Below are 21,058 nucleotides of genomic sequence, written 5' to 3'. Positions count from 1 at the left end.
TCAAAGAGCCTAGTTATATGTCCTTAGTTATCCATTCAAGGCCACATAACTGGAAATTGGCTGGCCCTAGAATTGAAGCCTTCACTGACTGATCCAAAGCCCATGTTCTTTCCACTGCACCGTGAACCATCTGAATGTTAAAGACTGAACACACAGTCTTTAACTGAACAAAACTGAAATTTTGAGAAATTTCAAACACAGAAAGGGTAAAGAGTAAGGAATGCAGATCCCATACAACCCTGCTATCAGTGGATCAAAGAGATATGGGTTTCTTGTTCTTATGTAACAAGCAGCCCACAGACTAGTAGCCCAGGACAAGGCAGCTGCTCAGAGATTTTATCAAGATTCCAGGCTCCCCCATCCCCTTCCTTCACCTTCCTTATCATGTGGCTTCCGTCCTTATGTTCACAGCATGGCCACCGTATCTCAGAGGCATCATGGCATCTTTCTTTCCCAGTGGTTCCCTTTTACATCTCATTGGTCAGAACAAGGTCACATGGCTATCTCTAGTTACAAGGGAGTCTGGAAAGGTACAGTTAGCTGGGCACACTGTCACCCTGGACAAAACTGTGACTCTTTTAGGAAGGAGGAAGAGAGAGAAACTGGGTAGTGGTTATCATTAGTGCAGTGTATATCTGACTTTCTTCTTTTCATGCAGGTGGTACGAAGTCCCCCTTGGGCTTAGACATGGATGTGTGATTAACTTTGGCCAATGAAATATGAGCAGAAGTGACATGTATCACTCTCTAATGGAAGCTTTAAGAGTTGGTGCTTGATTCAACCTAATCTCAGACTATGTGATAGGGTGGGCTGACTTCTTAACTCCAGAGTTCAACTTGATCTGGAACTGGTCAGTCAGAGAGCCTCACATTTCTTAGGCTACAGTGATGGGTTAAGAGCTGGGTGGTGACTCACATTAGTTTACTGTAACTCAAACCTAGAATTTTGGGGGAACTGTAGGGAGGGATAACAACAATAATAGCAATACAATAACTTGGCATCGTTCTCAACTCTTTAAATTCTTTTCCATAGACTTATAGGTGTGAGGATAAAATCCAGGAGCTACTGAGAGCCAAATATTTATGGGAAGTCTGGCTAAAAGAGATGGTGAGGTGCCAGGTTCTGATGACATCCCTTACACCTAGATCCAGCCAAACTCACTGCCTTGGACTCTTGACTTACAAGAGCCCAAGCAATGTTTTTTGGCTGGTTCAGCCGATTTGAGTTGGGTTCCTGCTTCTCAAAGTCAAAAGAGTACTGGCTAACACAATATTTCTGTGTAGACATGCAAGACACATCAGTAGTGGTACCTGCCATGCCCATAGCCCTAGCAGGGAGGACAGCCAGTAGGTGGACGTGTTTTAGACCATGTGACCTTTGGGTGGGAGGAGGCCCCTGACCTAGGTGCTGAATCCATCAGCTGGCCAGGACTTGTGTGTTCCTTTGGCATGAAAGATGACCTCTGTCTATCAGCTTTCTCTTGTTTGAACTGGGAGTTGGGGGAGATGGCAGGAGTGAGGCAGCTAGCAGGATGAGTGAGAAGGATGCATTAAGAGATGCCACCAGGAGGAGCTGGGGCCTTGGCGATTCAAGGTATTCAAGCAACAGAAATTCTGCATCAGTAGAGGGCACTAGTTGGCAGAGAGCACAGAGCAGAGGAAAGTCAGGAGGAAGATGGTGCTCCCAGGCTCCAGGAAGAAAGCAATGCAACAATGGATATTTCTGGATCTGTCTTGCTAGTTCCTAAAGACTTCCCAATTAAAGTTCAGATGTATTCTTATAATGGATCCGTGTTTTCCCAAGCAAATTTCAGGTGGTCTCTGACTTCCCTTATAAGACTGAACTCAGGTAGCTGCCTTCCATGTTGCCTCCATAATACTCCAAGGCTTGGCTGAAGACTATCACTGAGGCTACTTTTGGTAGAAAAGGATGGAAATTTAACCCAAACTAGTTTAAATAAAAAGGATAATTATTGGCTTCCTTAGTTGAGAAGTCAGGGAATGAGACCAGTCTTAGCCTAAACTGCATTCAAAGCTCAGATGATATACCTGGGACATTGCTTTTCTTCACATCTTTACCTTGTCAGGTGGTGGCTTTAGTCCCCACATCTCCTTAGGGAAAAGAGTGAGTTTCTTCGGACTCCCAGAGAAATTCTTTATGGCACATCATTGGCTCTAAGTGGGACACATGCTTATCCTGAACGATATCTGGAGCCAGAGTAATGTGATACAGTGATTGGCTTGGGCCTAGTCATATGCTCCTCTTCTGAGACGCACCCAAAGCACATGGGCGTAAAGGAGAGGGTGAGTAATTTTTAGAATATAGGTTGAACTGCTGGAAGAGACACTTCACATAAAGTTGGCTTAAACAAGACAGAAGTTTCTTTCTCTCTCACCTGTCTGCAGGTAAGCAGCCTGGGAGCCCAGATTTCTTCCTATCTTGTTTATTCAGTACTCGCAAGTATGGTGTATTTGTGTGGTTTGAGATATTGCACGATCTCTACCACCCAGCCAGTGGAAACAGAAAAGAGAAAAGAGGAGGGCATGCCCCCCCACCACTTCTGGTTAAAGACATCACCTCTCCCCACTTCAGGTCTACTGGTCAGTTACTTGGCCAAATATAGCTTTTCCCCCTGGATTTCCTGTTGCCAGGTAAAAGGCAGGGATTCTTTAAACAAATGAGGGGATCGTGACTACTAGGGGCAGTTAGCAGTCTATATAGCAATCTGTTCCTTTAGCCATCCAAATATCAGTGTCCCCCATTCTTCAAAGTTTGGAATGCCCTCTCCCAAGTGCATCCAGGGCAGGCACACAACTCTTAGACTAGCATCTGGGCATGGACCACACAGTGCCAGGTATGGGTATGGTTCATCATAGTGCAGTGTCCTGTAAACTCATATACAAACTGTCCCATCATACCCAATATACAACAGGTAAGAATAGGGTAACATAGTAGGAACCCCCGTCCAGATGAAGGAAAAATGGGAACCCACTGAAGCCACTCGTTGGCTGCTGGGCAGAAATTGGGCAGGGAGTAGAGCAAATTCCTTGAATGACAGCCCTTTCTCTATGACTGTCCCTCTGGGCCCTGGTGGTCCCCTCTTTGTCTACTGCCGTCTGTGGCCAAATCCAAAGCTGGCATTGAAGATGTACACCTCTTGGGGCTATACGGTTATGTAGCCCACTTCCTCCTGGTATGGGTTTGGTGGCAAGAGGTTGGTGGCTGGGTTTTTTTTTTTTTAATAGTTTTTATTTTAATTCCACTTAGTTAACATACAGTGTTATATTTCGGTGTACAATATAGTAATTCAACAGTTCCATACATTACCCTGTGGAGGTTGGTTGTTTTATGGAGTCAACAATGAAGGCATTGTACTGGCCAGGCTCATGCTTTCTTTGGTAATACACGTCCCTCAAAATCTTAGTTGGCTTTCTGCCTGTTTGCTCCCAGCTGTTCTCATGGGCACACATTTAAGATTTAAGCCTAAAAGCTTTGGTCTTTCATTTAGCAGACACCTGACCACCTCCCTCTGAACTTGCATCAGCAAAGACGTTCAGCTTAGATTGGAAGGCAACATCCTTGGTCTGGTCTTTGCCGTGGAGCTGGCTGTCATTGTCAGGCTGAGAACTCTTAACTCAAAGTGCTTGACAAAGACTAGTGTCCATAGTCTTGTCTCCTGCTAATGCTACTTCAAAAACATCTTCTATACCTGCTTCAGTTTGGGGTATAGAAGCAGTTGAAGTTTCCAACTGCAGAAAACTTTGTGACTTAGGTTGTGGTCATAGAAAGAGAGCTCCTCCTAGCCCCCCTGCATTCCCTCCCATCTCTGCCAGCATGCTGGCTAGCTCTGGTCAACTTCTTCTGGCTCACGTAGGGCTTTGCTGAGAGTGGCAAGATACAGGCAGCAGACACAAGTACTGTAAAATATTCCACCGTGTTCTTACAGCTACAGACGACTTTCCAGGGTACGCAGGGAATCAGCTTATCAGCTGCTTCAGCATGTTACAGCAAGGGTTTCCAGCTTTCCAGCCTACAACATCTATGTGTTGAGAACACATTTGAAGTTTTGTTACCTCGTGTACCTCTCTTCCAGGCACAAAATTCTGTCTCAATTAGTATATAGGCTTTCCTTCGGTAAGAGAACCTCACTCCAAACGGCAGCTTAAAATAGACTACAGGCTAATTTCTCTTTCATGCAAAGCTCGGTCGTAAATGGTCCCGGGCTGATAGACAACTGTATAGTGTTGAGATTTAGGCCCTTCTATCCTGTTGTAGTGATGTCTCTGGGGCCTTGCCCTCATCTGAATGGTCCAAACTGGCCTAACCCCAGTTGACTTGACTCCTGAGAACAGAAGTCCTGGCCACCTAGACTGTATCCTCCTGCCACCAGCATCCAGAATACTGTGGCCTTTGACTCTCTTTTTTTCTCTCTTGCAACTGTAAGTCAGAATTAAAACTCGGTTTTCCTTGATGGTTCTTTCTGGGGGATATTACTGCTGGTCACAAATCTTGCATGGGACCCAATATTGCCTAGCAATATTGACTTCATGCCAACCAGGGGAGAGAGAAAGAACGAAGCACATTCTTGCTGAGGGGCACATCCCTGAAACTTCATGCATCACTTCTGTTAACATCTCCCTGGACAGAGCCCAGTCAGTCACACAGCATGCCTTGCTGCACGGTGTCTGACGAATGTGCTCTCCGCTCTGGGCAGGCATGTTCCTGGCTAGGGCAGTTCTATGCCTACAGAAGGGGAGAATAAGTACTGGGGGGCAACTGGCAGTCTCTGTAGTGGGTGATCCCTTAAATGAAGTGGGGTTGCGGACTGTGGGGAGCTAAAAAGTAACAGGTGTCTACCACAGGGCCTCTTCTCTGTGTGCCCCAGCCCCATCTGTCTCCTTTTACCACTCTGATCTAATTGTCTGTGTGTCTATCAGGGCTGTCCCTGAATGCCCCATCACACAGTCTCTGAGGTCAAGGCACCATTGATACAGCCTGCCTTCCCAGCTCATCATGTAGGACTGGCACTTACTAGGGACTCAGTAAAATGTTTGTGGATGAAACTGAGGTGGTAATTAATAGGTAATAGGTAATAGGTATATCTTGGTAAACTAGTTCCTCCCTCCCTCCCTTCCTTCCCCCCCTCCTTCTTTCCTCCCTCCCTTTCTTTCAGCATCTATTATATGACAGGTCCTGGGAAGTCAGTGTCTTTTGTCAGACAAAAAGACACAGTCTTTTCACTCATGGATCTTATGGGTACAGGAGTCTCTCATACTCTAGGGATTTTCTTGTCTGAAAAACAGACACTGTTGAATTTAGTCAATGCTCTCCCTTCCTTAGGCATTGATGACACACTGACACATTTGGGCTCCCAGTGGCTCCTTTTCTGAGACTCCCAGAGACCCTGCTGCCTGTGGTCATCTGCGCTTTGGGACAGCTCAGTGTCACTTTCCCTGTAGTCTGGCGACAGCATCTTGCCGGCCCACCACTCTCTGTGACCCTTGAGGGGCTGCCAGTTATAGGACAGTGCCCCCACTGTCCTGGGTAGAGTGCATGACACAGGCTGGCCAATCAAAAAGCTCTTTCCCTCTGGCCCGGGATTGTCAGGCAGGGTCAGTAAGATTCGGTTTGTGGATCCAGAGATGTGAGGACGTAGATTTGGGGCTGCTGGCTTTCTTGTTTCACAAGAGGAGAGAGTCTATGTAAGGATGAATCTAACCCAGAGTGGGGTGCCTGGGTGGCTAAGCTGGGTGAATGTCTGACTGATTTCAGCTCGGGTCAAAATCTTGCGGTTCGTGGTTTCGAACCTTGCGTTGGGCTCTGTGCTGGCAGTACAGAGCCTGCTTGGGATTCTCTCTCTCTGCTCCTACCTCGCTCGTGCTGTCTTTCTCTCTCTCTAAATAAATAAATAAACTTAAAAATTTTTTAAAAAAGAAATGAATCCAATCCAGAGGGAATCAGGGGGAAGGAGCAGGTGATGGAGGGCCCTGCCCACATCATTTGAGTCTTTGACTTCAGCAATTGCCTGAAGCTGTATTCAAAAAATTCTCTTATTTGCCTAAACTATACAGGATTAGCCCTCTTATCCAGCGTTCAGGTCTAATAAATGATTGGTTCATAGGCAAGTCAGTCAACTTCAAGACACCTGGGAAGCAATCCGATTCAAGAATTTTCTAGATTGTTATGGTTTTCCTCCTGTTCTGTTTCAAGTTGCCCTTCCCACACTCGACTGTCAGCAGTTTTTGTGACTCACTTTCCAAAGCGTTTAACCTAGTTTTCATAGGAACAGAACTTTCTTCTTCTATGCATAGTCCATCCATTCATGTGCTATTTAATTGAATTAGATTTAATTATTTATGTAATTGCATAATGACAGCATGTACAGTTAGAGTAAGTAACTTGGATATGAACTCAGCTGACTCTTGGTAAGCCAACGTCTCCACCACTGATGGCAGAAGGGCCAGCCGGCTCAGCTGTATCCTTCTGGCCACCAGCTTCCAAAATGCTGTGGTCTCCGACTCCCTTTTTCACCCTTACAACTGTGAGTCCTGATTAGAGTTTGTTTTTCTTTGATGATTCTTTCTGGGGGATGTTAGTGCTGGTCACGAATCTTGCTTGGGCCCCAGTACTGCCTGGCAATCTTCTACTGCTTTCTTTGGCCCACAGAGGCTCGTCTCCCCTCTGCAATCTCTATTTCATACCTCCTCTGCTCTTCTCACCCCTTCCGATCTTTCCATCTTCCCCTTTCTGTCTCAGAACAAGAGCCTGCCTGTTCTTTCACAGAGAAGATGGAAACCATCAAACTTAGATTTCCAAGCCTAGTAACCTACCTAGGTACTACCCCTGTCATTTCTGCTTGCTTTCTGGTTACATAGAGACCTTATACCAGCAGCGGCTCCCACTCTTTCCACCTCTTCATCTGCTCCCTCTTTATGGCTCCTTTACCATCACCACCCTGCCCCCACTCCACTGTCAAGCGTGCTCAGTTTGTTACAACGTGCAGTGGGTCTATCTGGCGACCTGGACTCCATTGCTCTCTCTGGGGGAAAATATCCTGGTAGGCTGTAGGTACTCCTAGAGATACACTCAGACAGGTATTCCTCTATTGTCCAAGGACAGAAGGCATATGGCCATGGCTCGCCCAAAAGAGCTCCTGCTTCCCTGAGACTTTGAATCTTGAGCTGAGAGGCAAAGGACAAACAACCAGAATCCTTCCTTTGTGGCGATGACAGGGCAAGACTGTGGCGTGGCTCCTGTTGTTGAGGTCTGGAGTCACTTGGCTCCCATCCTAAAGGACCAAGGCTAGCTCTCCACATTAGATTCCATTCTGAGCTCCCTGCAGTCTTCCAACCCTTTCCCTTTGTGCCCAACTTAGCCTGAGTTGTTCTGTGTTGCTTGGAATCAAGGAATCCTATTCCATGATGCAGTGTATTAAAAAGCAAACCAGAAAAAAAAAAACAACCCATAACCAAGTCCCCCAAATCTCTCTCATGACCCCATATCCCTTCCCAAGTAATACCTTTCTTTTCTTCTCCCTTTTATGGCCCTGCTGAAAAGAGTTTTCCCCTCTGACTCCTCCCTCAGTGCACTCCTTGGGTTCTGCCTCCAGCACCTTGCTGAAGCTGCTTGTTCTAAGTGCCCCATGTCACAGCAGTGTCCCAGTTTCCCTCTTTCCTTTCTGGCCACTCCTTCTCAGTTCTTTGCTACCTGGTTACTCATAGCTGGGTCCTAGGTGCTCTTTGCTACACTCTTCCTGAAGACCTTACCCACTCCTGTGACTTCAGGGACCCCTGTGCCCGTGATGCCCAGACCTTCTGGGAGACTCCAGTTCCTCATGTGCAACTCGCCTTTCCATCTGGTGTCGCCCATACCCCCACAGAACTCCTGAGTACGCCATATTTGCTTCTCTTCTGCCAGATTCCAAGTCTCAGGAAATGGCACTTGGCCCATGGGGTCCTAAACCAGAGCCTCCCCTCTCTACTAAAGCAGTCAACAAACCCCACTCCTGTCCTACACCATGCAGTCCTGGCTTTTTATCTCCTGAACCTGACACAGGAGGAGCTTGATAAATATTGACGACAGCAAGAGCATTCTGCAGAATACTTTCACAAACCCTGTCTCTCCCACAACCCTGGGAGGAGGTACAATTACTGTCACTGTGCAGATGAGGAAATCGATGCCCAGAAAGGTGAACAGTTTTGCCTGGGTGTGGGATCGCAGAGCAAGTGAATATGTGGGGGTGGTTAGGATTGCAATTCATGGCTGACTCTCCCTGGGCAGCCACTGCAGCCAGAGAAGCTTCTTGGCCAAGCCACAATTGGAAGAAGAGGACGAGCTGGACAAGATGCCAAGGCCAGGGTGATTCTCAGAGACCCCGGTGGCAGGTCCAGCCAGGTTGCATCTGCAGATGGACACCCAACTCCGAGCCACCTCCCTGAAACATCCGTCTTGAGGTTCTCAGATGGCTCTCATATAACCAGGGAGCAGGAAGTCCCAGGGACTGGCACCAATTCTCAGTGTAACCCCAGGCAGCTCATCCCTTCTTGGAGCTCAGCTTATTTCCCTAAATGGGGAATATGAGTAAGATTCCTGAGATATGAAAGGAGGTGCCCTAATTGCTAGGCGGGAGCAGGAGCGGGTTGGTGATCTCACCAAACAAATCTCTCATTTGCCTCCTTTGGGCAAGATCCCTCTGCCCATCTGTGTGTGGTGGGAGGACAGGGCCTGGGGCCTCCACTTGGACATTCCTGTTACCCCTCAGTGCTTACTGCCCCCTCCATAGCTCTGTGCGAGACTCTGGGTCAATGCTCTAAGACCCCACTGGAAAGGGGCGCTTAGGGCAGTCTGAGTCTTTCTGAGCAGAATGTCACCGACTCCACCAGTGAGTGAGCCCTGACTGGAAGCTGTAACTGACTGTGGTGAGAGGGGCAGAGGAGGTAGGGCCAAGGCTTCCAGCCAGGCCCTAAGCAGCAGGATTCCAGGTGAGAGAGGAGGAGCCTGGGGAGGCACGGATGCCTGTGTTAAAAGCCAGGTGGAAAAGTGTGAGGGTATGACCTGTGGGCCCAAAGGCTGTGTGTGACAGGGTGGTATCGTTGTCTCCTTTGGTCCATGAGATAATCTGATGAGGGGCAGTTCAGAACTACAGACAGGGATACTGAGGCTGGGAGGGGTCCCGCATGCAGGGAATATACCCGGGGTGGCGTGGGGTGGGGGTAGCTGGGTGTGAGGTACCAGCCACACCTGTTGCATAGAGCTGCACACCCCTGTTCTGGACTAGGTGCCAGGCTAGGGGCTGGGGGAAGGGTAGTGAATGGTGCACCTTCCTGCCTCGGCTTTCTACTCTCCACCTCAATCCAGGGGCTGAGGGGCTTTCTGCTGACCCTCTCCTGATGCTCTGGCCTCAGAGCAGGGCTGGGAGAGGCTGGAAAGGTGAGGCTGGGGTCCGGGGTCTTCCCAAACTGGAGGGGGGGCAGAGAGACATTGGCTTCTGGGGGCACTGGACCAAAGGGATGCAGACCCCCTCAGCAAGAGGTTGGGCAAGCAAATCAGGGGTTCCTGGAGTTGGATACAACATTGGGACCCAATTCTCAGAGACGGGGGCCCTGAGACAGGTCACACTCTTCTTACTGTGTGGCTCTGGGGGTGCGTGGCAGGAACCGCTCAAGAGCTGAAGGTGTCATGGGGAGGCCTGTGTGGGGGGCTACCTGTTGTGAGTCTGTGAACCCCAAGCTCTGCCAGATACTGGGGGACATAGAGGGAACGGAGGCAAAACCAGGTGTTCCCAGGGCCTGGACGCTTTCTGGAGCGGGGCAGAGAGGTTGGGAGGGAGGGAGGGAGGGAGGGACGGTGGGAGGGCATACTGCCAGCTAGAGGAAGCGGCAAGATGGGGTGTGGGCTTGGGTGGGGTTGACTCACCTTCTCACTCACGGTCATTGCACATGCCAGCTGTTGGGGTCCATGGCGGCCGGGCTGGCGACTGAATGCCTGGAGTGAGGTTGGGTTGGGGGGCAAAGGTGGGGATGGGGACACGGGCGGGGAGAAAAGGGTGGGAAAATACAGGCTTTGGGGACGGGGCCAGGGACGCAATTCTAGAAATGGAGTCTACCAGGCTGGGCTTCTGGGAGCTGGGCAGTGGGCTCTGGGGACAAGGCTGGCTGCGTGGAGGGGCCGTGCAGGCGGAGCTCAAAAGACCGGGGTCAGTCTTGGAGTCCGCGAATGTGGATCTGGGAGGATGGGACTGTGGAGTTCAGTCTGGGAGAACGGGGTGCATAGCGGCGGGACGATGGGGAACGCGGCTTGGTATCCGAGGGTGGGTGGCCCTGGAGCAATGGGGGCTCGAAGGTGGGGTCGGAGGCCGGAAACTTGTGAAGGGCGGGGCCAGGATGACGAAGGACACGGGGCGGGGCCGTGAGGAAGGGGGTCGACGGAGGACCCGTGGACTTCGGTGAGGGGTGTGGTGAAGGTAAACAGGGATCGAGGGGGCGAGGCAATGAGGAAGTGTACTTGGGGGCTGGGTCGGAGGCTGGAGGGCTGTGGGGAGCCAAGCCTATAAGACCCGGGGAGTGGGGGCAGGTCGGGAAGATGGGTATCTTGGGGGTTTGTTGGGCAGCCCGGTAAAACAAGGGATCGTGGTGGGGGCGGGGCCGCAGAGACGGGACAGTGGGGACATGTCCTGAGCACGGGAAGGAGGACCGGGGGCTCGCGGACAGAGGGGTGGGGCTCCGGCGCAGTGGGCCAGGGGCAGTGCGGGGAGCGGAGGGGCCGTTCGTGTCCGGGGGCGTGGCCGCGGGCAGGGGGCGGGGCCGGGACGCCTACGCGGGCGTTGAAGCGCGGGGGCGGGCCCAGGTGAGCAGGGCCACCGCCCCCCCCCCCCGCCCCTCCTCCCGGGTCCCCTAGCCGCCCCCGGGCGCCACCCCGACGCTGGTTCCGCGGGCCAGGCGGGCGGCGGCGGGTGGCGTCTTCGGCCCGGGCCGGGTCCGGCTCCGGCTCCATCTTGGGCCGCTGCGCCGGGCACCTGTGGCGGCCGCAGGAGCAGCGCTTCCGCAGGCCTGCGCGGCTCCGGGCGGGCGAGTGGGTGAGAGGCCGGCTGTGTGCGTGCCCGCGGTGGGGGGTAGGGGAGGGTGGTGGGATGGGCGGCGCCTTCCTTTCCTGCGCCCCAGAACCCCACTCCTCACCTCGTCGTGCGCTCAGACCCTCCGCATCCCAGGCCCCGCCTAGTGCTCAGCGCCCCCCATGGCCGCGTCCCTCCTCTCATCTCTCCTCTCATTGCCTATCCCATCCCCTCTTCCACGTCTCGTCTGCCCATCCTCCCATTTCCAGCGCTCTGCCTAGGACCCCGTCGTCTTCTGCCTCCACCCCCGCTGCTGTCGCCGTCCCCTCCCATTCCTCTTCCCTTTTCCACCCCCACCCCTCTCTCCACCCTTCCCTGCTGCCCCCAGCCCCAGACCTCCCTTCCCTCTCCTTCCTTCTGCCCCCCATCCCTACCCCATTGCCCCATAGCCTCATCTTTCCTCAGTCATTGCCTTAGCTCCTGGGAAGATCTGTAGCCTAGTTTGGGGGATTGTGTTTAGGACCTTCTCCCCGAGTCGGGTGGGCTTGGTGTGGAGGGGCGGGGAAGGGAACCCTGTCCTGGGAGAGAGTGTATGGTGTGGTGTGTTCAGGCCTTTGGCCCCACAGCCAGAGGCGGCCTGCGTGCAGCCGTGGAGATGCTGTTTCCTGCCGGCTCCCACAGTAAATGGGCCTGTGCGTCGTCGGCCTCTGATGTGGCCACGGGTGGGGCTCCGGCCCATGCTGGTGCATGGGTGCACGGGTGCCTGGGAGCACGCAGGTAGGGAGACACTAGCTTCCTGGGGCTGCCTTTGTTTTGGGGCACCTGGGCCTGGAGGCTTACCTTCTCCACCCCAGACACCACTTGGGAAGTGTGGGCAAATCCTCCTCAGGGGAGAAAGCTCTGGGGCTGGTGGGGGCCTTGGCCTCTCTCTAGTGAGCAGAGCGGGGTCCTTTGGGCCTTTGCCTCACAGTTATCCCAGAACCCTTTACTAGCACAACTTGTGACCTGGGCATTTTGTACTTAAGGCCCCTTTGTCTTCTCTGTGGTGAGCAGATTTTGTCCCCTTCAAACAGTCCTACTTGGTAGCTCAGGAATGCTTCTTGCTGCATTGCCCAACTTTGGCCTTGAGAGGTCCTGTCAGGCCCCCTTTTGCCGCTGGGATGGACCAGACCACCTGCTGGAGGTTGCCATGCCCCAATATCCAATGAGGATTTTGTGTGGTGCCCTACCTGGTCCTTGAGGGTTAAAGTCCATATTTTAACATTGGAGCTGTTTCCCCTCCTGACCACCTGGATTTGCTTTTCCGGTTTTGGTTTTGCTGGAAGCAGAAGTCATCATCCAAATGCCTGTCGCTTAACAAGAGATGTATATGGATGCCACAGTGTGGTCTGAGACAAGGCCTGCTTGCAGTGGCTTTGGTGGTCCCCCTGGGCACACCCCAGAAGGCCTGGGTGATATGGTGGGAGCTAGAATCTCTGACCAAGTCAACCTAACAGTTTCTTTGGTTGGGCCAGTTTGAAAGTTTCTGCAGAACTGGGAGGTTTTACTCAAAATAACATTGGTTGATTGCTGCATGTGAAACTGGCTGTTCTTCCATTTACTGACCAGCAGAACTGAGGCACCAGGAGAGTCCTATATTGGCCACAAGGCACGGCCACATTGCAACTTTGGCATCAAATGGGGCAGGAGAGAGAACAATAAGGTGTCAAAGAACACCAGGGGTCTTGGCTACCTCCATGTACCTGTCATTTATCTGGTGCTAAAACATCTTCCTAGGGTCTCTTTGGGGTGAACCCAGAGCCTTTTAGATGATTTGTAAGGCAGGTGGGCATGCCACTCAAGCCAGTTGGAAGGCAGACTTCACACTTGTGTGTTTCCACATGTGTGTGTCTGTGTGCATGCATGTGTAAGCATGTGAATGTATATCCTCCCAAAGTAAGGCTTGGGAAGCTTCGTATGGTGATGGAGACCTGGGGACACGGGTGGTGACTGGGTTCTAGGATGAGACGAAGACAGGAAGGGTTGGGAAGCAAGACTGGGCTAACCTGTTGGGTGTCTCAGTGGCTTCCTAAAAAGGCCTTTCTGTCCACCAGTACTAGTCCCTGTGATACCTTGAGCACAGGCCACTCCTGATGGGAGGAGGAAAGAGAAGGTTATTATTAGCAATTGCTGTTCCATCATATTAGGATTCACAGAAACCTTGCAGTGGAGACTTACTTCCGTTCTGTAGACTGGGGAACTGAGGCTCAGGGAGGGAGGTGTGCACCTGCGGGTGCTTTCACAGGAAGGGGAAGAGTCAGCGTTAGAAGCAGACCCCTGTCCCTCCTGCTTACCCACAACTCCCAAGGTCATTTGGTCAGCTCCCCTCACTCCCTGGGGGCCCTGTTCTTAGTGATAGGGGGTGTGGGAAACCTCCTTTCCCTGGGATGACTTGAGTGGCGTTCCTCAGAGTACTTCCCTTCTTCAGAGCTGGGAAGGCCAGATGGTAGGAGAAATATCCTGTTGGGGTTCAGCTGTGGGCTCTCTGAAATTTCTGAGCTTCTCTGGGCCTCAGATTTGTCACCTGCCACTTGTGGAGGTGAGGTGAGGAAGGGAAGCCACAGATACCCACCCAACTGGGGTCTCTGTGATCACTGCTCTCTCTGGGTCATGGCTAGTCCTGGTCACTGGACAGCCATCTGGTGAGGCAGGGACAGTGGGACCCTTGTCACTGGTGGCTTCTCACTAGCCCCTGGGGGGGTCTGAGGGCACCCCCAGCCTCATCCCACCTGTTTCCTCAGGGCAGGGGGCAGGGCCTGGCCTGGCTCTTCATGGCCCTGCTCCCTAGGAGGGTTTGGGGTAGGTGGGGCTCAGCCAGCGGCTGTGTAGGCTGTCCAGATAGGGCTTTCTTGGTGTTCTTGGACCTGTAACTGGGTGCTTGTCGCCTGCCGGGAGCTGCTGGTGACCACAGCTTTCCCAGCTAGCAGGTATATCCTCTGCTCTCCTGACTCCAGGTGGGTGGGGGTCCAGGCTTTGTTCCCACTCATTCAGTCATGGACTGAGTCGGGACTCAGCCAGTCCCACTGGCATGTCATGGAAGCCACTGCAAGTGCCAGATGCTGTGTTGGGTGCTGGGGCTTCAGCTGAGTCAGGGCAACAGACAAGTAAAAAGATGGCCACAGTGGAGATCTGCACAGGGCTCAGAGTGGGCACAGAGAACCTCAGGCACTCCTGGCTTTGCTTCCTGACTTAGCACTCACTGTGCCTATGGGCAAGTCAGTAAACCTCTCTAAGCTTTGGCCTCTTCATCTGTAGAATGGGGTTGATGTATCTCATGAGCCTGCTCTGACACTTAAATGAGACAGTGTGTCAAAGGATGTGGCACATGCCTGGCGCAAGGTGAGTAGGTACTGGGAGCTGTTATTATCATCACTGTGATGGTTAATGGCTTTGTTGCCCTTTATACATCCATCTTAGAGCTCCTTGAGAATGGGGACTGGGTTCTAGTCCTCTCTTGGCTACTCATCCTTTTCTTGGCTGTTCCAGGGACCAGTCTGGCTTCAGCCCCAAGGAGCAGCAGGGATGGGACACTCCTGTCCAGGCAGGAGCTGTGTCTAGAGCTGCACGGTCCAGTATGGTAGTCATTAAGCACATGTGGCCATTTCCATTTAAATTACTTCAATTTAAGTAAAATTAGAAAGCCAGTTTCTCAGTCACACTAGCCGTCTGTCAGGTGCTCAGTAGCCACATGTGGCCAGTGCTGATCTAATCGGACAGTGCAGATCTTTCCATTGGCCCAGAAGCTGTGCTGAACTGGACTCCACAGGAGGCCTCGAGCTCTCAGGGGACTGCAGCTCCAGAAGCATCCTCACTGTTGGCTTGAATAGCCAGCAGCTGTCTCCTGAGTGCTGGGGCAGAAGAAGTTTGTCATTATACAGAAACGGAGTTTCCGAGAGCCCTTTCCGAATTCCCTTTCAGGTGGCCTTTCTCCCCTGGTCAAGGTGGCTGGTTTCCTGGCGGTTCTTATCAGCCCCAGGGGTGGGAGGGCAGGACCGGGATTGCCCAAACTGCGGCTGTTGCTTCTTCCCCCACCCTGTTTCTGCAGCTGGTCCTGCCTGGCAGGGAGTCTCTGGGAGATATTCCTCATTCACAGCTTTGGCCAGGGCCAGGCTGGCCCACATGCCCTGACCCCACTTCCTCCCCCTCGGGCCCTGCCCGGCCTTCAGCCCGCTGCTCCCCTCATGTGCCTCCTGCCTTCTGCTCATCCTGTTCCTCCTCTCCTGACACCTCTCCTTCCTCTCCCTCCAGTCCCGACCTCCAGAAGGCCTTTCCTGATCCGTCACACAAAGTGAGCTCTCCTGGAAATGCCCTTTCTCAGACCCCGTTTTGGTGCTCAGCACTTTCCTCTGTGGGTTTACTCTTGTATTCTCTTGTTCTCTCGGCCAGGCACATGGCAGACATTCTCTGAGGGCCACCTGTGTGTCAGGGCAGCGCTAGGTGCTGGACAGATAGAGGGGGACGGGGCGCAGGCCTGCTTTGACAGCTTTGGATTGGTGGGGTGGCCAGGTTATTGCATCCAGGCGAGACAGTGCTCAACCAGAGATGGAGCCGGCCCAGCCTGGGAGAGCTTCTCTGGGAGGAGGTGCTGATGTTGAAGGGCCAGAGTCAGTGAGCAGGTCCAGAGGGGTCTGTGTGGCTGGGAAGAGACAGGAAAGGCAGGGAAGGAGGGAGGCAAGGTGGGTGCAAGCACACTTGGCAAGAGGTCATTTAAATTTGATGGAGGGCATTTCTGATTGGTGATATTAGACCACATTCTTGGAGGCACAGGATCTTAGTTCCATGTCCCCTAACTCCAAGGCCGGGCATGCAGTGTGTGCTCTGAAGATGGCTGTGGAATGAGTGAGCATTTGCCAAGTGTCCTGTGTGTAAAGGGCTGGTGCGTGGGGTCTCTCCCTACCCTGGAGCCAGACAAGGGGGTCAGAAAACCCCTTCCTCTTCACAGCTTCCAAGACTGAGTCCCAGAGACATGATCGCCCAACCAGGCTAGGCCTGAGAGGGTGGGGAGGGGGCCAGGGGAGAACCCAGGGCGTGTCCTCTATGTGCCCTCTATTCATTGTTCATTTATCTCACAAACCTCTTTTGAACGACAACTCTGTACCCAGGAGGCCCCAGTCCAAACCAAGATGGATACGGACAGTTCTGGGAGGAACCCAGCTAGTATTTGCCAGTCAAGCTTTACTGGTTATTAAAATACTGCGATACTCCTGTGCTGGTTGACTAAGAGTTATTGTCCCAAAGCGCCCGCCTCCAGTGTCCTGGCAGCCTTGGCCTCTCCCCTGGATTCTCCTCCCTCCACATAATCCAGGACCCTACCCTAGGGCTGGTTCTAATCACTTGGTACCGGTTATTAGATATTTGCAGGGTCATATTGTGTATGATGTGTGATGATCTTGATTTGGAGTGTCTGGTGTCCTATCACTGTTTGGCTCCTGGCTCTGAGCCATCATCCAGGCTAGCGCTGAAGCTGTGCCCTGCTGTGTGCCTTGTACCGTGTGAGCCGAGAGCAGAGTCCATTCAACTCCCTTCCCTCCCTCTCTCTCCTGCAGGCATCATGAGCACCAGCCACGCTGACCAGGGTGCCCGGCCACCCCGGAGTCCCTGCCCGCAGCCCCTGTCCCGGAGCTCTTCCAGCCTGTTGGAAGGCCAGGGGCAGAGACCAGAGCTCCGCAAGAGCGCCAGCAGCACTGTATGGCAGGCCCAGCCAGGCGAGGCCAGCGCCAGTCCGCAGGTCCTGGAGGAAGAGGAGCACCATGCTGAGAGCACGGAGCAGACGCAGGCCTCCAGCCCCCGGCCCCGGCCCCGTGCTGTGGGCCACTGGCGGAGCAGCACTGTGGGCAATGTGTCTACCGTGGGTGGTGGTGACCTGGGTCGCCTGAGGGCCCCCGGTGCCGCTGCCATGCAGAGGAGCCACTCGGACCTGGTGCGCAGCACCCAGACCCGGGGCCACAGTGGTGCCCATAAAGCCAGCCTCAGCTGCTCGGCCCTTGGCAGCTCACCGGTCCACAGGGCTCAGCTGCAGCCCAGTAGTACTTCTGGCCAGGGAGGCTGGGCCCCTGCAGGCCTAGAGAGGGACCTGGCTCCAGAGGAAGGGACTTCGAACTCAGCCTGGACACTGGGAGACAGTCAGGTGTGGGTGGCGCCATTAGACCTGGGAGGGACAACCACCCACAGCAGCAGCCCCCAGGCTGGGCCCAAAGCCACCGGGCAGCCAGCCACAACCTCCTGCCATGCCCTGTCCCCAGCAACTCTCCTCTGCAATATGAGAGAGGTGGGGACCGGTGGCTGCTGTCATGCCCTGCCAGCCCCGGGGATCCTGGCCTTTCCCAAACTAGTGGCATCGGTAAGTGAGTCTGGGCTGCAGGCTCAGCATGGGGTGAGGTTCCAGTGCAGGTTGCCTGGGGGGCTCCCTGGGCATTCCCACTGCTGTGCCCACCCTTGGGGTCCCACCGGGTTAGTCACGGAGCCTGGTACCAGGACCAAGGATGTATGGACCATGACCTCAGCCAGTGACTTGGCCCCTGTGTTGGCATCCTCTCTGTCAGCCCAAGATGCTGGTGTACAGGCAGCCCCCATGGCGGTTTGCAAGGCTGTGGCCACCAGCCCACCCCTGGAAGCCCCCGTGGCCCTGCACACATTCCCGGAGGTAACTCTGGGGTCCGGCCTGGAGGAGGCACCATCCCCTGTGCGGGATGTGCGATGGGATGCCGAGGGCATGACCTGGGAGGTGTATGGAGCTGCAGTGGACCCTGAGGTACTTGGCGTGGCCATCCAGAAGCATCTGGAGATGCAGTTTGAGCAGCTGCAGCGGGCACCCACCAGCGAGGACAGCCTGTCTGCGGAGGGCCGGAGGGGGCCTCTGCGTGCTGTCATGCAGTCCTTGAGGCGCCCCAGCTGCTGTGGCTGCTCCAGTGCAGCTCCCGAGTGAGGAGCTGTGGCCCTCAGAGCTATCCTGGGCCTGTGGACTCAGCCCCAGGCCAGGGACAGTGGGGGCCCTGGGCTCCTTGGACCTCCTGGCAGCCGTGGATGTGTCTCTGCTGTTGGCTGACCGCAGGGCACAGGACTGCAGCCTGGGGACTTCCTGCTCCTTGCAGCTGGGCTGGTTTTTAAGGGCTTCATTCCTGAGAGCCACATCCCTGCACATCCAGGCTCTGAACTTTGGGACAGACTTTCAGCACTGTGCATAAGGGAGATCCTGATTTTTCTGTAAAAATTCTCGACGTTCTGTTTAGTGTCTCCTCAGAACTCTGCCATGATTTCCCCTGGGACTCTTGGTGGCTGTATTTTAAAGCAGGGCTCAGATACAACCAATTCCTGACATGAAAGTTGGGGCCTCACGTGACACAGGGACTGGCTGGGTCTTTGGGGATGGCCACCGACACTGTTTAAGACCTCCTATGTGCCGCACACTGTGCTTGTCACCTTCCCTTGTTGAGTCTTTGCCTCTTTGCCCGATTTATGGGTGAAACCACAGGCATTTGGCAAGGCCGTGGCTGACATGCCCGTTGGACTGCTGGAGGTGGTGGGCCGAGATTCAGAGCCAGGGCTGGCTGAAGCCTGGGCTGCTTTCCCGCAGCACACTGGTGGTCAGTGCAGTGTAGTCATGAACCAGAAGGATTTATTGAGTCTGTATCCTGTGCTAAGTTCTGTGGAATCCTTGGGGAATGAGATGGGCTGTCTGCACCCTCACTGAGCTGACAGGGTTGGGGAGGCGGGGTCTACATCCGTACCAGGGCACCGGGCATCCCAGAAGGGCCCGGGGCTGCTGCTAAGAGCCAGCCCTCCTTGTTGGTCATTGGGTCAGGGGCTGGCCTCAGGAAGGGGAGAAAAGGTGGCCACTTGTCCCCAAATACGTTGCAGTGCCTGAAACGACACCATTATCACCTCATTCCTTTGGCTTAAGGACTTATTCCCGGCCAGTGTGGTTCTTGGAAGGAGAGAAGGCAGAAATGGATAGGAGGAGGGAAGGAGCCTGGGGTGGGGTTTTTCACCTGGTGGGAAATGGCCAGAGCTGTGAGGCCGTGGGGAGGTGGGAGGCCTGTGGGCCTGTCCTCCCAGCCCTGCCCATGTGAGCTGACATGGGACAGGAACAGGGGGCTGGGGTCATGCGGTGAGGAACCCAGGGCACAGGCTTGGCACAGCCTGGCTTCATTGCCCAAGGACCTCCCAAGACCTGTGGAGTTTGGGAGTGGGCCTGTGTTCTCATCCTGGGGCTTAGCGCTGAAGATCCTAAGCTCCTGGGACAATCCGCCAGCCTGCCCTAAAGAGGGAGCCAGGTTAGTGTGCTGCTCAGGGTCCCCTGGCTTGGGAGGGTGGAGTAAGGGCCCATGTGCAGCCCTGCCCGTGACCTGACCCTGTTCCTGGGCCTCCTGCACTTAGGAACCCTGGACCTGGCAGCTGGCTTAGCTTTCCCCACCTCAAGGACCCTGTACTCACTGTGGCGGAAAGGACTCCTCCAAAAGCAGGTTGAGTTGGAAAGCAGGGCTGGCATTCTAACGGGCCAAAGGAACAAGGTGAGGAAGGCATGCATGAGGTCTGAATGCCTCCCATGGCCCTGAGGTGGGGCTTTCTTACCCCCAAACGCACCCTTCCCGCTCTGCTTAAAAAAAAATGACAGCACATCAGAACTGCTGAGGGTGGGGCTGGGGCAGAGGGGTTTGGCGTGGTGAGTGGTGAAAATGTGCACAAGCAGGTTTTCATGCACGCGTAGGCTCTGGCTACTGCGCAGTGCGTCTGTGCCTCTGGGTGTTCTGCGAGGCAGGCCATCACACTCTGGGCGATGACACGTGCGTACCAGGCTGCCCACGTGCCTGGCGTGGGCTGTGGGAGCCCCAGCTGTGGGGCCATGAGGTGACAGGTGATGAAACAGAGTGGGGAGGGCACCAGCACACAAGGCCACAACTGAGCGGGGTCTTGACACAGGCTAGACAGGTGGCAGTGGGGAGGGGCGTACCAGGCAGAAAGGACAGCCTGGTCAGACGCATGGAGGCCCCTGTCCTGCCCTCGCCGTGGTGAGTCACCGCAATGCACGTTGGGCTGGGTGTTTGTTGGGTTGGGAGGCTGGCAAGGGGTCCCTGTAGTGAGGATCCCTGTGTGACTAAGGAAGCGGACTTCGGGGAGCTGCGGAAAGGGTGACGGGGCCAGATTTCATTTTGGAAACATCCCTTTGGTTGCCATTGGAGAGATTAGTGTGGGAGAGGTGGGAGGCTGGGGCCCAGGGGGATATGGGTATGCGAGCCAAGGAGAGGCCTGTCGGGGAGATGGAAAGGGAGCTGGGGGTTGGGCATTCATGCACATACATGCACACACACATGCACGCACGGGTGCACACGGCCTGCAGTGGCTTCAGGAAGGAGGAAGAGTTTTAGGAGGCTGAGGTTTCCAGTTGAGCAAAAGGAGGTGAGGCCACTACCTGGGAAAAGGAGAGGCAGGTGAAGGGCCACATGCCAGGATATTTGGCTGAAACCCTTAGAGACTTTCTCTGTCACATGCAAATTCCCTTGAGTTCATTCTCTGTTTGGCTGCTGTGTGCCAATCAGTACCCCTTCCTGGCTGTACCTGGTGTGCCAGGATGGCAGGCTGGGCTGGGCCCCAAGTGGGAAGGCCTAGCCAGTCCTTCCACCCAACTCATCGTGACCAAGATAAATGTTTGCAAGGTGGTGCTGGAATCCAGTCTGGCCTGTGTCCAGCCTTGGGGCTGTGCATGGCTGGGGGCCCCATCGTAACTTCCTGGTTAAGCTTGCTGCCCTAGCCGTGGCCCCACTAGCCAGACTGCACAGCCTCGGCCAGTGGGTCCACCTGGACTGGCTGCAGCTTAAATCTGAGTTTGACCTGGAGAACGAACCCTGGCCCCATCCCCTTGCTGTGGCCCCTCCCTGGCTGGGCCTGACCAGCAGTGGTTTAGGGTCTCAAGACATGGCCACCAGCTTAGTTTACAGATCTCCCTTCAGATTCCAGATTTCTGACCAGACT

The 21,058-nt window shown here is 54.2% G+C and overlaps 1 protein-coding gene and 1 long non-coding RNA gene across 2 annotated transcripts; one reads left to right on the top strand and one right to left on the bottom strand.

Moving 5' to 3' along the window:
* The first annotated feature begins 10,914 nt into the window (after positions 1 to 10,914).
* On the top strand, positions 10,915 to 19,524 carry GPRIN2 (G protein regulated inducer of neurite outgrowth 2). The gene is made up of 2 exons (XM_060642254.3): positions 10,915 to 11,074; positions 16,636 to 19,524. Exon 2 carries the CDS (start codon positions 16,641 to 16,643, stop codon positions 18,012 to 18,014), a length of 1,374 nt encoding a protein of 457 aa, XP_060498237.3. The 5' UTR covers positions 10,915 to 11,074; positions 16,636 to 16,640; the 3' UTR covers positions 18,015 to 19,524.
* LOC145712501 (uncharacterized) lies at positions 14,738 to 21,043 on the bottom strand. The gene is made up of 3 exons (XR_014135373.1): positions 20,931 to 21,043; positions 19,523 to 20,884; positions 14,738 to 14,937 (listed from the first exon to the last, which is right to left on the bottom strand). It is a non-coding gene; the product is annotated as an uncharacterized LOC145712501 (long non-coding RNA).
* Positions 21,044 to 21,058: the final 15 nt, after the last annotated feature.

The sequence above is a fragment of the Panthera onca genome, chromosome D2 (genome assembly GCF_046562875.1).
Source record: "Panthera onca isolate mPanOnc1 chromosome D2, mPanOnc1 haplotype 2, whole genome shotgun sequence".
NCBI lineage: Eukaryota > Metazoa > Chordata > Mammalia > Carnivora > Felidae > Panthera > Panthera onca.
This window is presented reverse-complemented; position numbering and strand designations above follow the sequence as displayed.

Excerpts from the sequence above, each read along its gene's own strand:
- GPRIN2 (XM_060642254.3), top strand. The coding sequence starts at position 16,641 with ATGAGCACCAGCCACGCTGACCAGGGTGCCCGGCCACCCCGGAGTCCC.